Source organism: Lutjanus erythropterus, chromosome 10 (genome assembly GCF_056507025.1).
Source record: "Lutjanus erythropterus isolate fLutEry1 chromosome 10, fLutEry1.hap2, whole genome shotgun sequence".
Taxonomy (NCBI): Eukaryota; Metazoa; Chordata; class Actinopteri; order Lutjaniformes; family Lutjanidae; genus Lutjanus; species Lutjanus erythropterus.
In genome coordinates, this window is record NC_139326.1 from 30,889,798 (window position 1) to 30,911,348 (window position 21,551).

A 21,551-nucleotide genomic window follows, 5' to 3' on the forward strand; every position below is an offset into this window, starting at 1 on the left:
ATTTCTTTTCGTCAGACATTCACACCTGATTGTTACAAGGAAACCAAGGAAACTGAAAACTTTTTTTTTCCTTGGAGGAAACCACGAAAAAAAATAATAATAAAATAAATTCATGGATATACTGAATGAGCTCTTCTTTCCTCTTTTCTCTCCTTTTTCTTTTTCTTCTTTTATTCAGGAATGAATGAGACAGTTTTGGAGTAGGCCTTGACCATTTGCATGTGTATGTGTGTGTATTGGGGGATATTTTTTACATCTCTCTGATTTATAGGAGCAGACCACTGTGTTTGGATCTTTATAAACATATGTTTTTGCCTGTGAATATAAGGTTAATGTGTATTGTGTATTATAGCATAATGTATCACTGTGGGAGATGATGCCACTGTAATGCTAAGTGAGATAAACTTTGGCTTTAAATGCCAAATACATGTCTCCAGAATGAATACTTGTAATGTAAATGGACAGAAATGTGAAAATTATGCTTTTGTCATTATTTCATTGTCATATAATTAATATTGTCTTAAAGTGAAGCTGCTATGGAAGATTTTCATGTTGATATATGGTTATTTTATGGCAGGAACTTTTGCAGATGCATGCAGAAACAAGTCAAACACAATGAAATCACACCAAGTCACATCAGGATAACTAAGAAAGCCAGTAACTTTACTGAAATCTCTGCAAAATACAAATAGCCTTTCCCTCCAGCAGAGGAGACTTTTTTATTTCATCCCCATACGTTTTCACTACATACAGCTGAATCAAGTCCCTTGAGTTACAGAGATGTGGATTTAATTTAATACCATCTTAGTCTCAAGTGGCGACAAAGGCCAGCTTATGCCGCTGAAAGCCGCTCTCGCGTTCCAGAAAACATTAGTTCCAAACCTCCCCCCATTTTTCAGGTTTATACAAGCTACATTTGATACTACAGACTGACTTTTTTTTAAGCATTGTAACATATTAACTCTTTTTTTTTAAAAATTCCTTTTTCAGATTTTTGAATAACAACTTAAATAAAACCACAAACACGGTGGAGCAACACAGAATCCCATGTGAATGTAGGGACCGTAAGCAATGGTATTACATGGCTATTACACATGGCTGTACAGTTGTATGGTCTCCCCCCTTTTTTTTCCACTGCGAGTGACTTTATCAAAACATCAGCTGAGGTACTGCTTGGGTCAGATTTTGAGGTACCAACATTTAGTCTATTATAATAATAATAATGACAAAGAACAACTGATCAACAGGTGATGAAAAAGAATGGCTTCAAATTTAACAAACACAAAAAGAAAAAAGAAAAACAAAGATATAAAGACAAGTTTTCTCCATGTCTTTGGTTAAAATTATTGTAAGCACTCTAATTAACCATCAGGACACGCTGGCATTATTTCAATCAGATAAAAAGTGTGTAATGTGCTCAAGCCTAAATGATTATGCTGAGTGAAGAACAAATTGTAAATACAAAGTTGTTTTTTGCCTTTTCAATGCAATGCACAGGGGGACAAATGTGCGACAAACAGGTAAATTATTATGGTTTGTACTGACAATGCAGCTCGATTCTAAAGCCACATCTGACTGACTGAAATTGAAATGTGAAACCAATTGTACATTTGAGCAAATTCTTTTTATTGTCTTGTTTCAATGCTTGCAAAAAACCATAAATGAATGTGAAAATAAAAGTTGAGTTTTACAACACAGAAAATGCCACTGGCTTTGGTTTCTCCACACTTTATGCTGCCTGAAACATCACGTTTATTTTTTTTTTCTCAACCTTTTTGTATTGAATTTTAAAAAAAAGAAGAAGAACACCATTATAGAGGCTCTGCCCCTGTTTGACTACACAGACTGTATACAGTAACAACATAGTGAACCTGCATGAAATATGCACATAGAAATATCATAACACTTAAGTGACAGCAGATACGGGAAGTGGGAGGCAGAGAGATATGTGGCTAGTTTCATTGTTTTTAAAAATGAGAAAAAATCAAAACAGCTATTTATTTATTTAAAATAAACAATTGTGCTTCTTCCATACCAGCATGATCAATTTTGTCCTTGTGTGTCTGACGCTGCGGCGTCACTGACATGTGGTAAAATGATGTGGAACCTGTTCTGAGGAGTGGAACGTGAGGAGTCACAGGACGACACAGGATCAGGGATAATTACTCACAACGCACTTGCAAAATTATGTCAAATAAATATGATTCAAAGTAAAATTGTACAGATTGTTTCTGGGCTTGCGCACCAGCTAAGAATTAAGATGGAGCAGATGATATTAACTGTATTAAATTAGATAATTAAGCTTAAGAATGATGCATTAAAATGCACCTAGATGAGCTGAGGGTCAGTCATATTTCCTCATTAGTGTGACAATCATGTCCATCATGTGTCAACATTTATTTCTGTGTCATCCCCAGTTCCAGTCTCGTGACATTTTCCACTCACAGGTTGTTTTTTTTTTCAGCATTCAGGTCTGTCTGTCTGTCTGTCCTCCATCCGTCCATCTGTCAGTCACACAAACCCTGGCAATGCTTTCCAGCTGGTTTTTAAGGTTAGACTAAATACACGCCTGAACAGCACTGTTCAGGGCTCAAATGAAACAAACCAGACAACATGTGCAACTGCACATAGAAACTCCACTAAGAAACCAACAAAAATCATTAGTATATATATTTATATATTAGAAAGCTATACACAAGCATGTTAATTTCACAGATTTTTTTTTAAAGATTCTTAATATTACCATTATTATATATAATTAGAAATACACGTTTAAAAACAAACCTCTACAAAGATAAAACAGTTCAGCAAAGCATTGGATCTCAGTCTGTTTTTCATGGCTTAGGGCTTCAGAGCCCTGTCATTTCCCCCTCTGGGTGAACTATCCATCTCTTATTAGCAAAGCTATCAAAAAACACATTCTGGCTTATAGAAACTACAAAAAGCCACAAAAATGCTTTGCATTGTATTCCTTTCATATGAAAATATAAGCAAGTGTATCGTACAATTGTTTTTTATTTTTCCTTTTTTTCATTTATTAACACTGAATATTAATACTAGATCCAGAGTTTTCTTGATTACACTAATGTAGCTCTTAGATCAAAGGGTGGTCCTCGCTTGGCTCCGTTCTTTAAGGGGGAGCGCTAAAATCAAAGGTTCCACACGTTCTCGCATTGGGTCTGCCTGTTTACCTGTACAATCCTTCAAATGTTGCATAATAGCTTTTTCATTTAGTGAGTAAATAAATCTTGTAATGTCTGGCATCTTTTTGACCCCTGCCTGCCCCTTTTCCCCCCTTGACCCTCATATTTACATAAATACGTTGAACCTGCAACATGACATCATCTAATGTTAACACACATTTTTGCAAGGGAGAACTGCAGAGAAGGTATATAGCAATGAAACCGACACTGTACACATGTTATCGTCTGTCCAACTCAAGTGCTAAGGTGTTTTTCCACTGGACACACTCACTCTCATGTTAATGTTTTTTTGTTTTTTTTTTGTTTTTTTTTTCATCTCTAGTCACTGATATAATTGCTGAGGCAAAGTGTACGTACGTTTTTATGAAACAGAGTACCTGACTATTTTTTTTGTTTATTTGTTGATATGCATATATGTACACATACACACACGTGTAAAGATATATGCATACGTGAGTCTTTTTATCCACACACGATACAATTTATGCATAGTTCCCCAACAAAAATACCCCCAACCAACACCCACCCACTCCCAAAACCCCCATTACAACACCCCACTGGTTTATATAATGTCAATATGTATAGCACACACACACTCAGCAAAAAGAAAATAAAAAAGGAAAAGAAATTACAAACATATTTTTGATAAAAAGGGGCTGTCCCTTTTCTTTCCTTCAGCGTTAAAGAGATAAAAGGAGGAGGCCATGGGGTTGGGTGGCGGTGAGTGACTCGTGATATCGAGTGAGAGGAGGAGGAGGGAGTTGACTTGGGGGGCATCGTAACGCTGCGTTGTTGTCGGGGGGGGGGGTGGCGGGCTCAGGGCAACTTGGGGCACTGCCGGGGAGAGGACGCAGCTATCATGTGGCCCATCCTTCTGACAGACGCACCCGTTTGATGGAGGGGCTCTCGCGCTCGTCCAGGGCGGGCCGGGCCAGTCCCAGAGGTGAGTGGAACTCATTCCTGTGCTCGTCGCGGTCGCTGCCCTCGTGGGAGCTGCTACAACTGCTCAGGCTATCGACGGGTGAGCGTCCCGAGTCCTGGCGGGACGAGGGGTTCTGGGGAGGTGGTACGCCGCCACCGTAGCCCCCTGGTGTGCTGCTGGTGCGATCTCTAGGAGGAGAAACAGGTTCGGACTTGATGTGCAGGCTTTGAGCAGAGGGCAGGGAGAGATTTGAACCCTGACATAAGTGAGAGCTAGAGCAATTTCTGTAGGAAGGAAAGGAAACGCAAGGAGTTACAGAGTTACAGAGCAAGAATCAAAGTGACACACACACAAACACACTCATACTCATTAAAACAGAGGTGTCATATTTGTGTTGGACCTTGCAAACGAAGGTTGAAAACAGTGAAGGACTCTCTGTGTCTCAAAATAAAATCTCTGGTGATAATTTACGTGTTACATCATGCATCCACACAACACCTCAGATTCAGTTCAGTGCACTCACCCTAGCTGTCCAAGGGCTGAGTGCTGCATGTTCTGAAGGTGTTGCTGTTGCCACCCGCTCATCGAGCCGAGGTGAAGTGAGCTGCCGCTGTTGAAGCCAGACAGGGAGGACAAGTCTGCACTGTTCAGGGAATACTCTGTGCACAAACACACAAGAAGAGATTTAGATTATAGGTTGTTCAGAGGAGTTCAAACGAAGTTGCAAAGAGAGTGCAGCTCTGATACAAGCTGCTGGGATGTTACATCAATGTGTTCAGTGTGACAATAGCACCCCCTGCTGGTAGAATGCTGTCTAACATCTGAATTTGGGAAGGAGGTTTCAAAAGCAATGCTCACTGCATGCTTGAAATAAGGGTAGTAGGCATGGTTAAAAAAAAAAAAAAGCAATCAAATTGTGATTATTTTGACAGATGTTGCATTTTGGATATGAATCATGTTTAGGGGGTTTTGCGTTACAATTTAAATTTTTACTGAAAAAAAAAAATTGACATTTGTTGGGGTCTGTACCAAACAAACATGTTTTCTTACATCTGGAGAATAAGATTTGTAGGCTGTGACCTCTGCAGCTCTACAGTACTTGACCATATTGCGATTTAATAATATTTCAGTTGATTGTGCAGTACTACTTGAAATTAGAGCCTGACTGATACTAGATTTTCGGGGCTGATGACGATATTAGGAGGTAAAAAAAAAAAACATCCAAAATTGTTATCATTATATTGGCGATATTCTTCTTATTATTTTATTGTTATATTATTTTATTGTCATTTCAGTAAATCGTTTTATTTTGCTGTTGTGAAACACTTTGTAACTACGTTTTGAAAGTTGCTACACACAGGATTTGTACGTATTTTACTTTTCAAAATTCCATATTTTTCCAGATTCTAATTTACAGACTTCTCAGTATATTCTGACATCTGAATACATATAGTTGTATTGTAATATTTGTTATGTAAATAAATGATTTTAAAAATCCAACTGTGAAAGCTGGACAATGTAATTTCTGATGTAATGTAAACCGTTTGCTTGAAATGCCATGAAAAACATTCTGTATGTATGAAAAGTGTTTTCACAAGTTATGAATTTTATATTTTAGGAAAGAGAATGGTGGCAGTAGTCTGGAAACACAAATATTTTTCTATCTTTTTTCCAGTCTTGGAAATTACTTAAATCAAATTCCATATATTTTCATGATAAATACATACATAAAGAAGTCTAAATCTAAATCTAAAACCTGTACAAGGTAATCACAGAGAATGAGCCTGTGTTAATGGACACATGTATGTGTATGTATGTGGTACATACCGGTACCATAAGAAGTAGAGATGGCAGATGGGTAACCACCCATGCCCTGTCCTGGTAGGGTGGGAGTTGCTACTGATACCACTGGGGTGGCCAATGACTGAGCAGACTGAGAGTTGTTTATTCTCTGGTTCTGTGACAGAGTAAAGGAAGAGGACACAGACAGAGAGCAAGAGAGAGAGGGGAGAGGCTTGAGAACATGCAATCAACTCCCAGACAAAACAAACAAAAAAACTGCAATAAACCATGAAAGTTTTTTTTTGATTTTCTTTCATTTCGTTCTTTCACTCAACAGATGCTGAGAGAATGAATGTGATGCCAACTTCTGGGGAAATTAATCACTTGACATGCGGCACGGCTGAACCCTGCCAACCCTATCATTTACCACCCTTTCCGAGGGCCCACTGTCGCTATAGTAACACCATCGGTCTCCACAGCAACGCAGGGTAGCGACAGCGAGGGAGAGGCACTTTACTCCAGCACAGGGGAGGGTTTGGCAGAAAAGAATGGAGGTTTGATGCAAAAATTAAAGTGTAGTCTTTTGTTGTCCTCCACTTCTACATTCTGAGTAATAAAAGCTGTGAGCTGAATGTGTGCAGCGCAGACAACACGCAGGCGAGAAGATAAAAAGGAAGGAAGGGAGGAGTAGATACAGAGGGGCTGAGGCAGAAAAGAGGCCAGGCTGCTTTTACTCCAACGCACCACTGGATGGCAATATGTGCCCTCGCAAAATGTCATGTGAGGTGACATTGGAGCCTTCAGCAGAGTCAGCAACAATAAAGGTGAAAGTTTCTCTGGAGTCGGGGCCGCTTTTCTCGAAAAACTCTGTATCTGGTGTAATAATCTCAGTAGTGATAGCAGCAAATTAAGAGGTTAGACTCAGGTGACTGCAACGCTCTCAGTCCTACCAGGCTGCTCTCGAAAAACCGTTTTCTGATGAGAAAACCTCTAAAGTTTCAAATTCTTAAGACCCTGTTAGGGTTGTTTAAATTCTAAATTTGAGTGGCAGTCTGACTTACCAATAGCAGATCGACATCCTCAGACTGACGGCATTAAAAGGGGAGGGTAATAAATTCAAATTAGTGAGTGTGAGTAAGAATATAGGCTAGTAGCGGTGGCTAAGGGTGGAACTAGGGATGAGGCTGCTGTAGGAACTGCCCAACCAAAACAGAACTAATGTGAAAAGAGAATGCTGAGAGCTACTAAAACTACACTTACTTAACGCACCTTATAAGAAAGACAGGAGAACAAAATATCAGGGACTATAAGTATCAACATACGCACACAGACACAGCAGAGGAAACATATCTGACAGTATATCAGACTTGGGTAAAAAAAAAAAAAAAAGCCAAAAAATAAGAGTTTTTAAGAAAGTTTTAAAGAAAAGTGTTGGTGATTTGATATAGGCTTGTATGAGGTACTGGATCAGACAGCCTTATTTAGACGGAAAGCCAGTATTATACAAGCCAAATATTGCTCTGTCCAAACCAACCAAACTCCAATGTAATTTAACGTTGCAGATAAATGGAGTTGCTGGTCTACTTCTGCCTTGATCTATTAGTTTGTTTGAGTTATTGTGTGACTTAAGTGTTTTAAGGTGATAGTTCAGATTCACCAAAGTCACACAATAACACAAACAAACTAAAAGATTGAGGCAGTGAAAGACCAGTGACTCCCGTGTTAAAGAGGTAAACTTACCAATTTCACCTATGGAGTTTGGTTGTTTTGGAAAGAGCAATATTTGGCTTATATTAAAGCAAAGGAATTATTCTAAGTGCACACTACTCCACTGTACCTCATAAAATTCTTTCAATAAGTACCGCATACAACCCCACGTCAAATAATCTGAACTATCCCTTTAAGAAGCTGCCAAAGCACATGATAAAACAACAAAAATGCCATGAACCTAAAGTCAAGCTTATCACAAACATAACCTCATCAACCCAAGCCTGATATGAAGAGATGAAAGCCGCAGAGAGAACATAAAAGGAAATAAACAATTGCAAACAAACCCGAAAGACCCCCCCTCATAGATAGGAGGATATACAGTAGGGAATGGAGCGGTGGGGGAAGGAGGAATTATGACATGAAAAGAAGAACAGAATGATTACTCACGATGGAGGGCATGTTGTTCTTGGCACCAGGGGGGATGAGCACACGTAGGTCAGGTTTGCGGTTGTTCATGCCTAAGTTCATGGGTGGGGGAGACTTGGCCTGCATGTTCTTGTTCATGCCACCTGGAGAGACCAGCAGACCTGGCGAGTTGCGGTGGTTCCCATATCCATTTCCTGAGAGAGGACAGAAATGTTTGTGAGAAAGAGTCAGAAAAACATTAAATATACCATCATTTTTATGGTATTTGAACCAAAAATACAGCCGCATGTTATTGAATCTGTTTCAAAAGTTTAATGCATTTTGGAGATTTTCTGTTATTGGGTCAGGTCATTACTAAACACAACATACAGTATTCTTTCTATGCTGATGATACACACTTTTATGTGTCTTTACATTTCTGTATAATAGCAGCCCAGCCAAACTTACACCCCACCGTTTTGAGGTGGACTTAAAGACAAACTTAACAATGACAAAAATGAAATTATTGTCTTTGCTGCACCCAAAAGTCTGCAATCTTGCAGCCTTATCACATTATGTTAAGCCATCTGCAATGAATTTAGATTCTTGCCATTGTTTTGTTGGCCAAGTAAAGAAGGTTGTTCAGTCAAGTTTTTTCAACTTAAGTTTATTTAAAAAATTAGATCATTTTTATCCTTTGAGGATTTACACAGGGTTATTCATTCCTTCATTTTGTTTTCCCCGTTTAGATGACTGCAATGACCCCTACACAGGAATTACTCAGGCCTTTAATTAGTTAAAAATACTGCTGTTAAGATTCTCACCAGGTTAAGAAAACAAGATTATATAAGACCCATTCTTCTATGCATTGGCTTCCAGTTCAGTTTTTGAATTGATTTTAAAATGTTATTGTTCACCTTCAGACTTCACATGACCAGGCCCCTAATTATATCAGATCACGTCTGACCCCCTGTGAGCCTAGGCATTGTCTAAAATCAGCTGATGGTGGCTTTTTGGTCATTTCCAGAGCCCGACTGGTTACTTAAGGCAATCAGGAGTTTGCAGTCTGGGCCTCCAAACAGTGGAATTACTTAATTCTCTTCTTTAAAAAAAAGCTTTTATCTCTCTGTATATTTATTTTCTTTTCATTGTAATAACAGTTTTATTTTATCTTGTTTTATTGTGTTTTTATTTCTTTGTAAAGCACTTTGTAACAGCGTTAAAGGAGCAATATGTAGCAATTGCACGATGAGTTGGAGCCATAAACGATATATTAAATAGGTTGAAATCCTATTTAATAGGATTACAGTTCTATCTAATAGGATTTTAATAGGAAATACACACTCTGGAGATGGAGTTAAGTGACTGTCTGCCTTCTACCTTCCAGACTTCATTAACATATTGCTCAGTTTAAACATGTACTGCTTCTAAAACATTATTCATGATTTCTTATGATTCATAAACAGACACTAACTCATTCAGCAAAAATTCTGCATTAATTTTAACTCAAGTATTTCAATTGATCTCTGGTGACATATCATGATCATTTTATAATTTAGTACAGCAAATATATTACAAGAAAGTGCCATAAAATTTGCTATTATTATTATTTATTACTAGAAAGTTTATTAGCGCAACAATTTGAATGGACTTGTAGACTGACTTTAAAGAAAATGGTAGACACACACCACTGTTTGCTTAGTAATCATACTATGAAGGCCTCCACTCGAGAGGACCTCGCCCTCCACCTCTGTCACTGTCAGTTAAGGCTACATGTGCCCTGCAACAGCCAGCGAATCGTGTAAAAACATCTAATTACGGGTAGTGAGACCACAGAGGGATGGGGCCCGTCATTTGGCCATCAGAGCTAAACACATGTGCGGTTCTTCCAGACAAAGACCCTGCCTTGGGGTTGCCACCAGATCTGCATTACCCTTAAGTATGGAGGGCCAAGTGCAGCACCCATTTCCTCCTCAAAAAGCCAAAGGGGCGAAATCCCAGCAACATCATTAAAAAAAAACTGAGAGTGGAGCATTCTTGCAAGCAACATAGTCTTTGTTTCTAACCCAATCCCGCAGGCTGTTTTTCCCCTTACTTCTCCTTCCTTCTTCCAAGGGGTAGAACACAGGGCACTGTGTGGACGTTCCCACTTGAAAGACGGGCAGGAATTATACGTTAGACATAAATGAATTTCCTAATCATATACTCCAGGGGAAAATGAGTCGCAGATGTCTTCCTGGGCAATTTCCCTCGCTGATCTTTGTTTAATTTGAGAGCGAGGTTTTTGTTGTTTGGAAATGAAAAGTCTCAAAAGCTCAATTTGAACAATCTGAAGAGTAAACGACCGCTAGCGGTGAGAGAAAATGAGGCCGTGTGACAGAAAATGAGAAAAACAGTGTGTGCGACTGCTGCTATGTGTATGTGTTTGTGCCTCTGCTGTCATGTGTGAGCGTGTATAAGTTGATGTTAACATAGACTTTGTGTGTTTTTCTATGTTTTGTCGTCTACAATTTTTGCATGTGCATGAATCTACAGTATATAAGCACAATTTTCCTGTCAAACGCAACATACACGAGCACTGTATGACTTGATTTTATGAGACATGCTGTTTGACTGCTTATGCACGAGCCATGCATATGGATGCACGTGTGTGTTTTGTATTGGACCCTCTTAGTTCCAGTGTCAATCTCACATTAGCAAAGAGGCAGCTGCCTCTTCAGTTTTCCCGCTCTCTCATTCTCATGGCTCGCCCTTTGTGAGATTGAGTGGGTGCATGTGGAGATAGATGAATGAGACCTCACACACACATAAAACACACACACACGCTACACATACACACACTTTAGTAAATAACCCAGCAGGAAGTACATAAGTGTTTCTGTACAGATGAATAAAAAAAGAGATTGAGCTATAGAGAGACATTAATACACACTTTGGTCAAGATGACACGGACTTCATCTTGCTGACAGTTAATCAGACATCTGGGTATTGCCACCCTGTCGAGATGGCGGCAGTCCAGTCAATTATCTGCTGGATGACTATGATCATGAGTGGCATAGGCCAGTCCTTAAGCACTTCAAAAGTAAAATCATTAGCTAATTAAGCTAATGAAGGAAGAACTGTGACTCAAATCTTTCTATTCTGTAGCCTGATCACCCTGATTTTAGGACAGTTGCATTTAGTAGTGACACAATGACTCCATTACAGTCGTGTATTGAAACTATACATCTGGTGCCCACCGAACAGACCCACAACGCTGATTTCGGTGTTTCGTTTTGTTGCCACTTGAGCTGTCTGTTGACATAGTTGCCCTCTGGTGCAGACACTACAGACAACAGAAGCATCACAGCATGTGCCATCTCTAGTTATGTTCAGACAACACTATCTCTGCATGGCTCTGGCAGCAGGTAACGCAAGCCTACTGTCTAGCTAATAGTAACCTGAAACACAGTTAAAATGCCAAGCTAAATGTTTTTAGGTCCGGCTGTATTTCACTCGAAAGGATTCCAAAAGCGGGTGGGACATAGATGTCTGAAATTCATTAAGTAATAGCTAAACAGCAATACAGTGCGTGACAAAAGGAGCAGCGGCATGACACAGAAGCAAAGTACCCGGATGGGTTACTGTCATCCCTTGTGTGTAAAGGGGATAAGCATCTGGTGACGCTCCGGCTACACTTGGAAGCAGAGGGATGCCCTGTGCTTGCTTGTGACTCCGTGCCAAGCACATCAGCCGGCAGAACGGGTGTCCCTGACCCCGGCGATGGAAGATATAAAACACTAGATGTGACGTGGCATGATGAGTTGACATTCCTTTTTATGAAGGTGAGACCACTGATGATGACGACAGCAGCCTTTCCTCAGGCTAAAAAATATGATAATATTTCTACAAAAGAATTGCCAAGTTATGTTATTAGCACTGCAACTGTTGTGTTAAAACAGTGTAGTTCAGTTAGGCTTTATTTGTTATGTGAATTTCTTATATAAATTAGTTAAGTGTTTTGTATTTATTTTTATTTATATATTTAAGTATTCTTTACACTGTTAACAGTTGAGCTAATGTACTGTTCAATGAAAAGCAATGCAGGCAATGAAAACAATGAATAAAGCAGTTCTTTAATGTCATTAAGCATCATTTTGTGCTTCTTTTTAAAGTATTGGTTCAGACACCATTTTGGCACCGGCACAGTTTTGAAAGTATCGTTTTGACATTGGTCTCAGAAAAACCGAAAATGATACCCAATCCTAACTACAATATCCAGAGTTCACTTCCATTCTCCTCTTCTAATGCAACTCTGCACGGTCGAGCTGCGGCGCAGGCTGCCGTCGACCGTTTAGAGGAAGTACCAAAATGAAACAGAGCTCAGCCAGGAGTCTGCTGCTGTATCAAACTCACACATCTGATCTGAGATTCAGATAAACAGCTTTCTGCTATTTCTGAGGTGTGTGGGGACAACTGAGGTCAAAGCTGAAGGACTGCAATCTGTTTCTCTATAGGTGCCATGGTTACAACTTAGCGCACTTCGAGATGCATGTGTTTGACAAAGCCCCCCTAGGAGTGTTTGTTCTCTGTCTCACACACACACACACACACACACACACACACAAAGGAGAGGTGTGGTTAAACTCATGTACATTTTACTGTTACTGAACAAATTTCTGATGTCCTGTTGTGGTCTAACAGGCGCACTCCATTCTATTCCCCATACACACACTCTTCCGTTGCGGTTTGGCCAAATGTGCATTCAACTCTGAATTCTCCAACTGAACTAAGGTGTCACACTCGTGCTTACAGCTTGTACAGTTGCTGCCAAGATTGAGACACATTGTTTGATCTGCTGAACCTGACTTGCTTTCGCTTCTTGTATGAATGCTTTTTAGCCTGTAATTCTGTGTGATTTTGACCAGCGATGCCTTCAAGATGTACCTTGTATGTAACTCATTTAAGGGAGTAATTGGTGTGTGATCAAGGTGAGAGGTGACACAGGTTTCTTGTTAATTCCTTGCGGTGCTTTGGTGAGCGGGGTGCTGATCGGAGCATAGATGACAGCTACATAATTGCACAAATGGAGGTGGGAGGTTTTCACAAGCTGAGGCCTGGGTCCAGAGCTCCCTTCGTCAGCTTTCTTTCTCTCTTTCACTCATGTTTTGACTCTTTCCTCAACTTGCGCCCTCTCCCAGCCAGAAAAAGAGTTGACAGATTGAACACATACTGTATATAAATGAGCGAACATACACACACACGCACACACTTCCCACAATATTTCCATAGACCGAGACATGATGACTCAGCCTTTCAGTTACATGCCCTATTTGCACTGGACTAGAATTACCTGGGGAGCTCGTGTGATTTAGACCTTATCCCCCTGTCTGAGTTTCACACAGCATATTTGCACAGAATAAACAAAGTGTGTTGCAATTAAATTTGCTACCAAAATCCCAAGAATTATCTCCACATATGATGATTGAAATACAGTACATCTTCATGCAATAGCAGGGAACTCTCAAGTCTGTATTTTCTAAACGAGAAATCGAGTACATGACATGCTCGGGGTTCAGGTTTAAGTCATGAAACCACTGTTGCTAAGCAACTAACAACAAAAATGACTTTACCTTGTTCCTTTATAAAAATGGCCAATGATTTTGTGCTTAACTTCATAATTATTGATAGTATAAAAGAGTATCTCCCAGGTTATGACATTGTGAAGAAAATAGAAAAGAAAATGGGGAAAAAAATATGAGAGTAAGATAATTTACTGAGATGACAATCATACATATCTAAGGGTGGAATTCTAACTTTACAAATTCAGGACATGGTGGACTCTTATAGGATTGAAGAGATACTTTGGTTTATTTGATGCAGAGCTGTATGAGGGAATTATCTGTAGTAGAGAAGGACACCTTTGCATGGAAACTAAGCAGTGAACAGCTGTGGATGGGGTCAGCACCTTAAAAAAATCAAGTTTAAGTTTTGTTTAATGGGTGTTGTTGGTCTATTGCTGCCATGGACAAGCAACACCTGATTTCACCTATGGAGTTTAGTCGATTTGGAGATTATAATTTTTGGCTTATACTGGCTGTTTGGCTTATATTACAGCACTTAAGAGTCAGAAAAGACTGCCTGATGAAAAAGTGGTGAAAAAAAAACTTCTTTTATTTGGAGCTTTTTAAAATTACTTTTGTTACTGACTCTGTCCACATCAGTTCATTGCTTAGCTCTCATGCTGATGCCCCTCTGCTTCTCCTGAATAAGAGTGTACCGACCGCCATCTATTGTAGAGTAAGTACCTCATACAACCCCACTTCAAAAAATCCGAACTATCCCTTTAAGACACAAACAACTGCTGCAATCCCAGGTAATGTTAATCCCATGTGAACTGGGCTTTAAAAGCTGTCATTTTCTTGCTTTACAGACAGTGGAAACATGACATCTGAGGCACAAAGGAGGCGTTTATGTGCATGTCTGAACCACACACAGATACACACATCCACACACACACACACACATCCACACACACACACACACACACACACACACACACACACACATACACACACACACACACACACACACACACAAGGCCCCTCCTATGTCACTTAGGCCACGCCACTTAAGACACTCGCCCACGGGCCAGACAGCTACTTGTACGATTAGCTTATCAAAACTTACGGTGAGGAGGAGAGGAACATTAAAACAGGCTTTGTGGTGCCACAGTGGCCGGGCCACCTCACACTGAGTCACTTAGAGGAACATCATTAAAATGGCTGACCAAGTTCACAGAACACTTCCATCTGTGTTCCCCCACTATTTCTACTTTGCACACATGCTTCCACCATCAGTGGATATTCATCACTGGGGTTTCCCCCCCACACGCTCTTTCTCTCTCCCCCTCGATGAGATTTAAGAGAGCTTTGAATGGAATCTTTTAGCTCCCACATGACTCTCGCTCCACGTCGTGTTTTTCGCTGCTGCTGAGCGACACACAGCTCCTCACAGAGCGCCTCTGTTCCTTCAGCGCGGTGACACAAAGGCTACATTTGAAGCATGCTCTGCAGCACGCCGTCGACGGAACACACGCCACAACAAATGGTCCTGTTGTGTGTGTGATGAGTGACCAGACAGAGAAACCAGGCATTGACCCCTTGTGATGGAGCCCTAGGGGCCAGACAAGGCTGCCCAGCTGTGCCCCACTGAACCCCCCCCTCCCCACTCTCCATTTTTACACTCTGCACTGTACGTCGAAGCTGTAAAATTTAACCCTTTAAAAGGGGAGTCATTGCTATAAACTGGCCCTGACGTGTCCTCAGGGACAAACCCATTGACACACAGAAGCTAACACATAAGATTCCTTACACATGTTCCTCAAACATGGGCTGCTCCACTCTCCACGGGATCATTATGGCATGGTGAGCCACTCCAAACATTGAATTAATTTAGTTGCAGACATATGATAGCAGTTACTGTGCAGTGAGGTTGTGTGGCAAAACAAGTAGTTCCAAATGGGGGAGCTATGGGCGCTGTCATTTTGAATTTACATCCAAATCCATGAAATGGCTCATCATACACAGTAGAGGTGCACAGAGGCACCATTATCTGTATCTGTATCTATCCAACAAACAAAATTATCTGTACCTGTATTCAGATAGAAGACTGGAAGTGGGTGTGGCTTACACAAGAAGTCACATTCAATTGGACCGATGTTATAGTTTCTACATTAATATGAATAATACAGACAAAAATATAGGCAGACGGCAGAGTCTCTGTTAATAGAGCCACCGGCACACACTTCTCGTGGTTCAAAAGTGATGACCGAAAGTGATCACTTTATATGAGTCTATACATTGTTTTAAAAGGAAAACACTGCATATTATGCCTTTAATTTTGGTGTAGGATAGGTTGCGGGGGTTTACAAGAAGACTCCTCCTCGATGCGAGAGTTTCCCTGAGTGATAGCCGGAAACGATCAGCTCTCAGACCACTGCCTGCTGTGCACTGACTCTGTGAGGGCGGCTACAGAATATAGAGATCACTTTTCAATAATGTGGAGTAAATGAAATGACTAGTGTGTGAAGACAGTCCAAACTGTTACTGTTACACTGCACAGAATCTTTTGGGTCTAAAATACATCTGCATGGCATTATTTGAACATAAATATATGCATATACATATATATATATTTATCTACATATCATAATATTCAAATAACTGTTACATGGCTTGTATTCCTATAGTGCTTTATAATTCAATGTACAGCATTATTTATAGTTTCTTTATCTACTTTCCCATAATGTCAAATAACTGTTACAAGGCCCATACTGTTGACAGTTAAGACCTTTGCTATATATATTTTTATTCTGTTCACTGCTCTCATTCCACTGCAGATTTGCAGATGTTTACATAGGTGTGCATACTGCACTTTAAATGCCAGTACTTTTACCATGTGTATGTTGTCTTTATATACATTGTATTTTGTGTATTTCTTTGTTAGCACCTTGGACTGTGAGAAACATTTTGTTCCTGTATACCCTGTATGTGGAAATGACAAATAAACGACTTCAACTTGAACTAAATTGCAAACAAAATGACCACTTTTATCACGTGGCCATCTGCAATGATATGAATCAGTTTGAAGAAACTGACACAGATTTTTTTTTCCCCAAAATAATAATGAACATCTTTGGATTGAAAAAATATTTTACATTATTTGTGCTTTCCCAAATAATGTATTCAGATTTGGGTGCATCTAGGGCTGGGTATCTAACTTCAGTACTTTAATGGAACTGACCACATTGCTGCATTACTATCTAGTGTTGAAAAATGACATGTCATTTGATACCAGTTGTTGATACCTTAGGGCTAATTCTCCAATTTGTGGTTTATTTTTTATTGGTAAAAATGCTTTGAATGGAAAAATGCCAAAGTGCTGAAACATACAAGTAAAAGTTCAAAAGGACAACTTAAGTTGAACCACATTGTGGGAAATAGATATATATTTTTGTGTTATGAAACTGCTTTGAGTGTGTAGAAAGAAGCTGAAAACTGAAAGTAAGGATTTGTACAATAATGTGTAATGTCATTTTTTATCTTGTTAAAATTGAGTTTATAAATTTGGTATAGAAAAAAGTATAATTTAGGGTCCGGTATCAAAGTCAAGGTATCGCTACCAATACTGTATTAAAATTTTTGAAGTGATATCCAGCCCTAAGTAGATTCCTAATACAGAGAAACAAGAAATTCAACTGCACATTCAAAAGTCCAGCACCTCCCCTGACTGCCTGTCAGTCAATCTGCAGCTCCAGTATTCAGTGCAATTTTATTTCTCTTTTCCCCCACTTGTTCTAGAGTTTTATTGCTGAATGCAGGCAGGATGTGTCACAGCCCCAGCACTAGGCAAACATTCCCAGATGAACTCCACGACCACTAACATCAACACATCATGGACAAAATCTCCACTTGGGTTTGGGTTACTATTAGTCATGCATTTTATGGCCCCGAGAGGGTGAGTGGGTGCCATGTATGTGTGTGTGTGTATGTGTGTGGGTGTATGTGTGTGTGTTTGCAGACAACTGTGTGTAAGAAGAGGAGGCCATTCTTACCAGCACTGGTGCCTGCGCCAGTGGTGAGGTCAGCACCCATGAGGCCACCTGAAAGATGAAAGAGAGAAGAGAGCAGAAGAGAGAAAACCATTAGAGGATAGACACCCACGTAACATCCACAGTGGCTCCTGTCTCTTACCTCGCTGGCCTCTCACAAGCTAACTCCATTTAATCACAATCCACCCTGTGTGTGTGTGTGTGTGTGTGTGTGTATGTGTGTGTGTGTGTGTGTGTGTGTGTCTGTGTATGTGTCAGTACACTCTCAAAAATAAGAATCCCAAAAGGGTTGAGGGTCTATCTAAAACATTTTTTTTCCAAAAAACCTTTTTTTGTTTGTCATGGGTTCTTTGTAAGTTGCATTAAGAACCCGCTCCAGCCAAAGAAGCTTTTTTTGGAAGACATGTTCAGGGACTGTTGAAATCCCTCAAAAAAATCTTTTGTCAAGGATTCTTTGTACCATAATAGAGTAGAACCCTGAGATGGGTTCTAGATAAAACCCTTGGAATATAAAACGGTTATTAATAAAATTCCATTGGTGCGTTGTAGATACAATCCTTGGAATATAAAATGGTTCTTGATAACAACAGAACCCCCTTAATTTATTCTAGATTAAACTCTTAGAATATAAACAAATTCAATATATCCCAAGAGGATTCCCTGTAGAACCTCTCATAGGGGGTTCTAGGTGAAACCTTTCACAGATGGTTCTAGGTATAACCCTTTATGACGGGTTCTTGGTAGAACTCTCCGAAAGATTTCCAAGTTGAACCTTAAAAAACATTCTATCAGGAACCAAAAAGGCGTGTATATCATGTGTGCACTGATACCAGCAGTAATACTTGTTCCCACTCAGGCCCGAACACTCTGAACACTCTGAGCGACTGGACACTGTGAGTGGATACATTAAGCCGCCATCCAAGAAAAATGACACATTATTATTTTTAAGCCATGTGAGGTGGAAGAGTGGGAGGGTCCAGAGCGTGTGCGGTTTGGTGTGGATGCTGCGAGCGCCAAAACTCATATTTAGTTTGTGCTGGCGCTCCTAGCATCCAGTTGTAATGACAGGGTGAGGGTGTGGGCAGCAGCCTTCAGACCAGAGGGACAGAAAAAGGACTTTGGACAACAATAACAAACCAACAGGCCTGATTTGCTTATGTCACCAGCAACTCAATGCCTATACATAGGACCAGACATCCCATGTGTAGAACCTCACACTAAATCAACGAGACTGCGGGTTGGGGTTTAATATGATATTAAATCATCAACTTATTTTAAACAAAATACTGAGCAGGCAATACGTGAATATATAGCAGAGGGGGATGACTTTAGATTCATTCATTCCCTTCAGACGGGGCTTGAAATGAACCTTTTTTCTCAGTGTCCTGTAAATGTCCAAAATTCTATTTTCAGCTGCCCCAGACATTACAACCATTGTCCCAAACCAAAGTTATTTTTTTCATTCTGCTCATTAAAGATTCCCGAAGACAAGTACGCAATTATACATTTTTTAACAGCGCAATTATTATTTTGAAGCTTTCATTTTGTAAGATGGCCAGTATGGTGCAGCTCAATTAGCACGTGCAACTTTTCTGGCCCAGATATTATGGCAAAGCACCCGTAAAGGGAAACTTTTCATCTGGTTTCCAGTCAGTGTTGATGTTAAATCTAGTCTGTTGAAGCAATAAATTCCTCTGACCATGAAACCTGACTTCCACTGCTGCAAAATCTGTGATTCTTTTTACATCCAGTGATGTCACTGGACTACAGGTTATTTCTGCTTGGATTTCTAGTCTCCACCTCTGGGTAGTCAGGAGGCATGTTGAGTATTTTTGTCATTTTTATATTTAATTATATCAGTAGTTTTTTTTCCTTCTGTTGCTTATATGGAAAAGAAATCTCTATTGCTGTTTTGAGCTACACTGTGCAACATCAGTCTGCTTTACGGCTATGATGTCATCTTTGTTGTCGCTGTGCAAGTGTACGATACATGAGTGCTGGTGGCTGCTGCCTGGAAAAAAAACAGTAAAAAAATATACAGCAGACTCCTGTCTTTTTAAGAGTGCAACATTATACCTTAAAGGTGTAAGGTCTAACATGACCACGCTGTGACAATAAAAGCATTTTAGTTATTTTAAAAGAAAGTGCCTTGGAGTTTTTTTTATAATTTTTGTGAATGCCTATTGAAAAATCTGCTCCACTGTTTCTGTAACAAGTTTCAGGGTCAACAGGACATCCTCAATTTTGAGCGCTGTCTTTAGGTCAAATACTGCGACTAGCTGTCATAAATTTTGCTCATTGGATGTGTGTGTGTCTGTCTGTCAGCATGGCAGACCGGTACTCACACAGCTAGTAAAATAGACAGATGGGAAAACAGCATGTACATGGGTGCATGAGTGCAGGTAAGGCCCTACCTGTATTACCTGCACTGGGGGGTCTGTGAGTAACGCCGGGGGACATGCTGTTTCTCTGTAGGCCATGGTGCGCCAGGGGCAACAGGTTGTGGTTGCCTAGGGAACCACCAGGATGGCTGTAAATGAGATTGTTCTGGTTGCTAACGGGAATGGACACAGGCATGTCGTAGTTTGATGGGGGCACGGCCTGCTGAGAAAAAGAGGGGGAAAAGAGAGACAGACACACAAAGTTTGATTAGACACAATTTCAGCAAGTGAACAAGCTGAAACATGGACCCAGAAAGAGAGAAAGAGATGTGACAGTTCAGAAACACTCCAGGAACACAAAGGAATTTAAAATCCCAAAACAGTAGCAGTCAAACACAAAGGGAAAAACACAGAAGACAGCCAAGTTCAAAAGGACAAGTGGACATCTAACAATAGACAGCCATGCATAGATGAATGATACAGAGAACAAAGGCAAAAATACAAGACAGTATGGATGGTGAAAGGGAGCACAGCACAGAAATGACAGGGTAAGCGCCTAGAAAACTCCTCTCAGAGTTACTCAAATTGCCCTCAAGATGATATATGGTTTGGCAACACTTCATCATTCCAGCTTGATCCGGCATAGGTAGGTTACTTTGGAGGCTACTAGCATCTTCCCGTCACTCACATCTTGTTACATTTGTCATTTTGAAGGGGAAAAGTTTGACCTGAGGAAATACTGCGATGTGGTCACTGCATTTATATATCCTGAGATGCATTCCTGGTTTATTACATTTACGAAATAAGACGGCTATGGTTTACTGGGAATAAAGCCAATGGCATCCCACTGTTCTAAAAGAGCTAAAGATAATTCAGTCTGTCTTCACCTCACTAAAAAAAGGCTGCAGTATTTCTTGCAAGAGCAGCTTCAAGACTTGGAGAACTGAATGTAATTAGGAATAATTTATTTTTCTGTCACACGGAGCTAATGCAAAGTGTTTTTAAGTGGTAGACTCGGATCAGTCAGCAGTCTCATCAGGAACATGAGGAGAGGTAGCCTGCTGGCCCCGGGCGTCTAGTTTGTCATGTTTATTGTGTCACTTGGCAGAAGGGCTTAACCTTGGGAGTGCCCTGGAAGTGGTTGATCCTGCATGTTAGCTTTAGGAAGTAGAAAATAGGGCCCTAAATTACTGCCATGTGTCTCAGAGCCACGGAGGGAGCGCATCAGGGGGATCATCAGCCCAGCTTATACGTGGAAGTGGGACGTGTGCCTTAGCGCTGCTTCGTCTTCTTCAATTTTCTCCCTCTTGCTAACGTTCTTTTCGCAGGCCAAATATTATTTCAAAGCACAAAGACGATTACCTTAACCATATTTCGTTGCGGGCCTCTGCACGTTTCGCTTTTACTGCAACTTTACGCACGAGTGGGTTAGCCAAGAGCTATGGATGCTTTCTTTTATAACCAGTGAGGGGCTGCCTCTGGTTTTATTTTCTGAGGACTTTCAGTAATTTCTTCCATCTCGGATTCCTTGTTGGAGTTTTTATACCTCATGACTT

At 40.2% G+C, this 21,551-nt stretch overlaps 1 protein-coding gene across 11 annotated transcripts in view; it reads right to left on the bottom strand.

The window, feature by feature from the left end:
- Window positions 1-642: 642 nt before the first annotated feature.
- The window catches only part of mef2cb (myocyte enhancer factor 2cb), a 105,466-nt gene continuing 84,557 nt past the window's right edge, over window positions 643-21,551 (bottom strand). For 4 of the 11 annotated variants that reach the window (XM_084729025.1, XM_084729023.1, XM_084729019.1 and 1 more), the window contains 6 exons: window positions 20,029-20,218; window positions 17,618-17,665; window positions 8,065-8,237; window positions 5,953-6,082; window positions 4,649-4,784; window positions 643-4,409 (listed from right to left, as the gene is read on the bottom strand). In XM_084729025.1, the coding sequence (XP_084585151.1) occupies window positions 4,061-4,409; window positions 4,649-4,784; window positions 5,953-6,082; window positions 8,065-8,237; window positions 17,618-17,665; window positions 20,029-20,218 (1,026 nt within the window). In that variant the 3' untranslated portion in view covers window positions 643-4,060. The remainder of the gene's footprint in view (window positions 4,410-4,648; window positions 4,785-5,952; window positions 6,083-8,064; window positions 8,238-17,617; window positions 17,666-20,028; window positions 20,219-21,551) is intronic. The other 7 variants (XM_084729028.1, XM_084729024.1, XM_084729021.1 and 4 more) reach the window with 3 other exon arrangements.